Raw genomic sequence first — 3,491 nt, forward strand, 5'->3', positions numbered from 1 at the left:
CAGCAAGTGTTACTGGATGTGCGGCGATCCCTGCGCCGTTTCCCACCAGGTGAGAGGGGATTCTCCTCTTCCCTCTCTACAGGGGGAAGGTCTGTGCCGTCGGGCTCCTCCTGGCTCAGGCCTTACTCGAGGGTTGCAGTAGGTCAGGCACTCCGTTGCTCCAAGTGCCCGACTTCTAGAAAGCCTCTTCCTTGTGAGCTCACAGCAGCTTCTTCATGCAGAGGAGCTGTTCTGCACTATCTGCTCCCTCCAGCTGCCTATGCTGCAGCTGGTTTTTGATGTGGCTCTTCCAGCGTTACACTTCCCCCTGCCCCGTTGAGCCCCTTGGCCATCGGGCTGGTAACTCCAACAGTTGCGGTGCAGGGAGGCCCGGATCCTGCATGCCCCTTGCCTGTTGTGAACAGGATGAGATTAGGGCAGATGCTTGAGGAATGTACCGTTTGCTTCAGTTTATTTTAAACTGTGGTCTAGCTCAGGGGCGTGGCAGGCAGGTTTGCCAGTGGTTAGAACAAATTCGGGTATAAAACGATCTCAAAATTGGGTTCATGCACCAAATAGAAGAGAACTCTGAACCTTTAGAAGCAAAATGTTTTTGCAGTTGTTTAGTTCTGGTGGGCAGCTGGTGCCTTGTTGTACTATTTTTAAAACATTTAATCCATCAGCTATCTAACTCTGCAGAGCAGTCGTTATTTCTGGCCAGAATCTGCTTCCCTCTTCTGCGGCTTTTAGTTTGCGTAAACAGTTGATTCACTCTGATTCTCTTTCGGGTGCGGATACTGTGTGCAAGCCTGATTCCTGAAGGCTCTGCTAGTGCGGATTTTTTTGCCCTTGAATGGCAGCCTTCTGTCTATTTTTAGGCACATTAGTGAAGCAGGGGAAAAGGAGAACTTTGTCGTTGCAAGGTCTCCACTGGGACTTTCTGCTTGGCCTTTGTGCATTTTATCTGTTACAAGGACTGCCAGAAACTGGCTGCAGCTGTGCGTGGCAGGAACAATGTTTTTCCTGTGACGTCCTGTCCCTAAACACATGTTGTTAGCAGGGGACCGATACCAAGTTGTGGCGATGGAGGCCTCGCAATCTGATGCAGCTGGCACAGTTTCTGTGAAAATGGGTCCTGTTTAATTTTTTTCTAGCACCTCTGGGAAACTAAAAATTATTCAGATGTCCTCAGTCATGCTGGATGTGCAGCGCAGTTTGCTCTTCACAGCACTGTACAAACATCAGTAAACCCTGCTCCCATCCTCCACAGTGACGTCCTCTGCACTGCAGGTCTGAAGATTAAACAACCTAACAACAGGCTGGCTTCCCCTGGGCCATCAGAGTTTTGGGGGGCAGGATTAGGGCTTGGGATATTTTTTTTTTCTGCTAGTTTTACCTCCCTCCCCTTTGCACCACATCCCTTGGGATCAGGTGGGTTGGTAAATACATAGGTCCTCTCCTTGCATACCGCAGCCGCGCTCGCTCCCGCGGCAGGCACTGGTAGGTGACGCAGCCCGTCCCAGCGCCGCCTGGTGCTGTCCCCACAGGGATGCCGGATGACCAGAGGGAAGGCTTGCAGGAGGAGCTCATCGATATTATCCTCCACGTCCTCAAGCGCAACCCCCAGCTGCACTACTACCAGGGCTACCATGACATTGTGGTCACCTTCCTCCTGGTGGTGGGGGACAGACTGGCCACGGCTCTGGTGGAAAAGCTCTCGACGCATCATCTCAGGTACTCACCGGGCTCGGCTGGAGGAGAGGAGCTGCCCGTGCCTGCGGGGAAGCCTGTGCGGATGGGGCTGGCCTGCCGTGGAACAGGGGAGCCTGGGAAGCAGAGCACTGGGTTAAGGCCGGCTGCCTGTCGTGTCCGTACCCAGAGGGCTGCTGTGGGAGAGTAGCATGACCACACAACAGCACATGGCTTGGAGTTGTGCTCTGGGGAAGGGATAATTGAAGGCTGTCAGTTAATTTGTAACATCTCACGAAGCTGAAGAAGCCAACACGCGTCCATTATTTATAGTTCTCTGGCCATCTCGGCTGTCAGGGCCTCTCCGGCTCCTGGGGCTGGCTCAGCACTGTGCCTCCCGCTTAGCCTTATACAGCCCCGGGCACTCTGGGCTGTACCGCCAGCGTCCTGAGCCACAAGTCAAGTGACTCCTGTTTGTACACCGAAATGAGAACAAGCCTTCAGCTGGGGAGTGGTTTGGAGGGATTCTCCCTCCTTTCCCAGTCGGGGATTTAGGTTTTGGGTGCTGGAAAGGCTTTGTGGTTCATGTGTGCACTGCAGCAAAATAAGAAGTGTCGGCTGACACCAGTGTGATTGTCTGGGTCCGGGTTTCCTGTGCAGATCAGGCCTGGGTGTCCCAGACATGTAGCACAGAGGCTGTCCCGAACAGACAGAATTCCTTGGGGCTGGGGGCCACCCTGCCAGCAAAGCTTTTTATTGCAAGTACATTTATTACCTTCTGGCTGCCTCTCTGGAGGAGAGCTCCCTGGTGTGGTTGCTTGACAGACCTTCTTTTAAATCTTTCCTCAGGGATTTTATGGACCCAACGATGGATAATACCAAGCACATTTTAAATTACCTGATGCCCATCATAGATCGGGTGAACCCTGAGGTGCACGACTTCATGCAGAGGTACGCAGATGTTCCCTGGGAGCTCTGTAGCTCTGCCCTGCCAGTCTCTTGTTACTGTTCATGGGGCCGTTTGCACCAGCATGTCCCCAACACCACAGTGGCTTCCTTAGAGCAAGTCAACAGCTGACCCACAGCTAACAGTGACAGTCCAAAGCCACGTGGCACTCTGCTTCCGAACAGACATGAACCTATGCTGCCTATTTTGAGGGGTTTTAGGTGGTGCCATCTTCACCCCAGTGGTCTGCAGTCCGTATTGGAAAGGCTGGGGGGTTGCAGACAGTGTCTTACAAAGCTGCCACAAGCGCTTCATGTGCCCAGTTTTGTGGCTGGTGTCACCTTGCTGTAGTTTGCTAGTTCTGGGGATTATTCCCAGGTTGTGCAGTAGGGCCGCACAAGTGTAGTCCGGGCAGAGTAAAGCAGAAGCAGAAAGGAAGAGACACTTCCCCAGAAAAGGACTTTGGACTGAACCTTGATGACTGAAGGCTTGCCAGTGTGACGCTCATCTGCAAGAAGGGCCGGAAGGAAGATCCAGGGAACTACAGGCCTGTCAGCCTGGCCTTGGTACCAGGGAGGATTATGGAGCGTTTCATCTCAAGGGCGCTCATAGGGCATGTGCAGGGCAACCAAGGGATCAGACCCAGCCAGCACGGGTTCATGAAAGGCAGGTCCTGCTTGATCAACCTGATCTCCTTCTATGACCAGGTGACCCACCTAGTGGGTGAGGGAAGGGCTATGGATGTTGTCTACCTGGACTCTAGTAAAGCCTTTGACACCGTCTCCCACAGAGTTCTCTTGGAGAAACTGGCGGCTCGTGGCTTAGACAGGTTTACTCTTAAAGTAAAGCTGGGTAAAGAACTGGCTGGATGGCCGAG

At 53.1% G+C, this 3,491-nt stretch overlaps 1 protein-coding gene across 1 annotated transcript in view; it reads left to right on the plus strand.

The window, feature by feature from the left end:
• Nucleotides 1-3,466, plus strand: part of LOC104625591 (TBC1 domain family member 20-like) — a gene marked incomplete at both ends in the record, with an annotated part of 4,907 nt that extends 1,441 nt beyond the window's left edge. Inside the window, 4 exons of the mRNA XM_010293259.1 lie at nucleotides 1-49; nucleotides 1,527-1,713; nucleotides 2,518-2,629; nucleotides 3,322-3,466. The exon at nucleotides 1-49 is cut by the window's left edge and continues 37 nt beyond it. Coding sequence (XP_010291561.1) covers nucleotides 1-49; nucleotides 1,527-1,713; nucleotides 2,518-2,629; nucleotides 3,322-3,466 — 493 coding nt within the window. The remainder of the gene's footprint in view (nucleotides 50-1,526; nucleotides 1,714-2,517; nucleotides 2,630-3,321) is intronic.
• Between the last annotated feature and the right edge of the window lie 25 nt (nucleotides 3,467-3,491).

This window comes from Phaethon lepturus, unplaced genomic scaffold (genome assembly GCF_000687285.1).
Source record: "Phaethon lepturus isolate BGI_N335 unplaced genomic scaffold, ASM68728v1 scaffold41518, whole genome shotgun sequence".
NCBI classification, from domain to species: Eukaryota; Metazoa; Chordata; class Aves; order Phaethontiformes; family Phaethontidae; genus Phaethon; species Phaethon lepturus.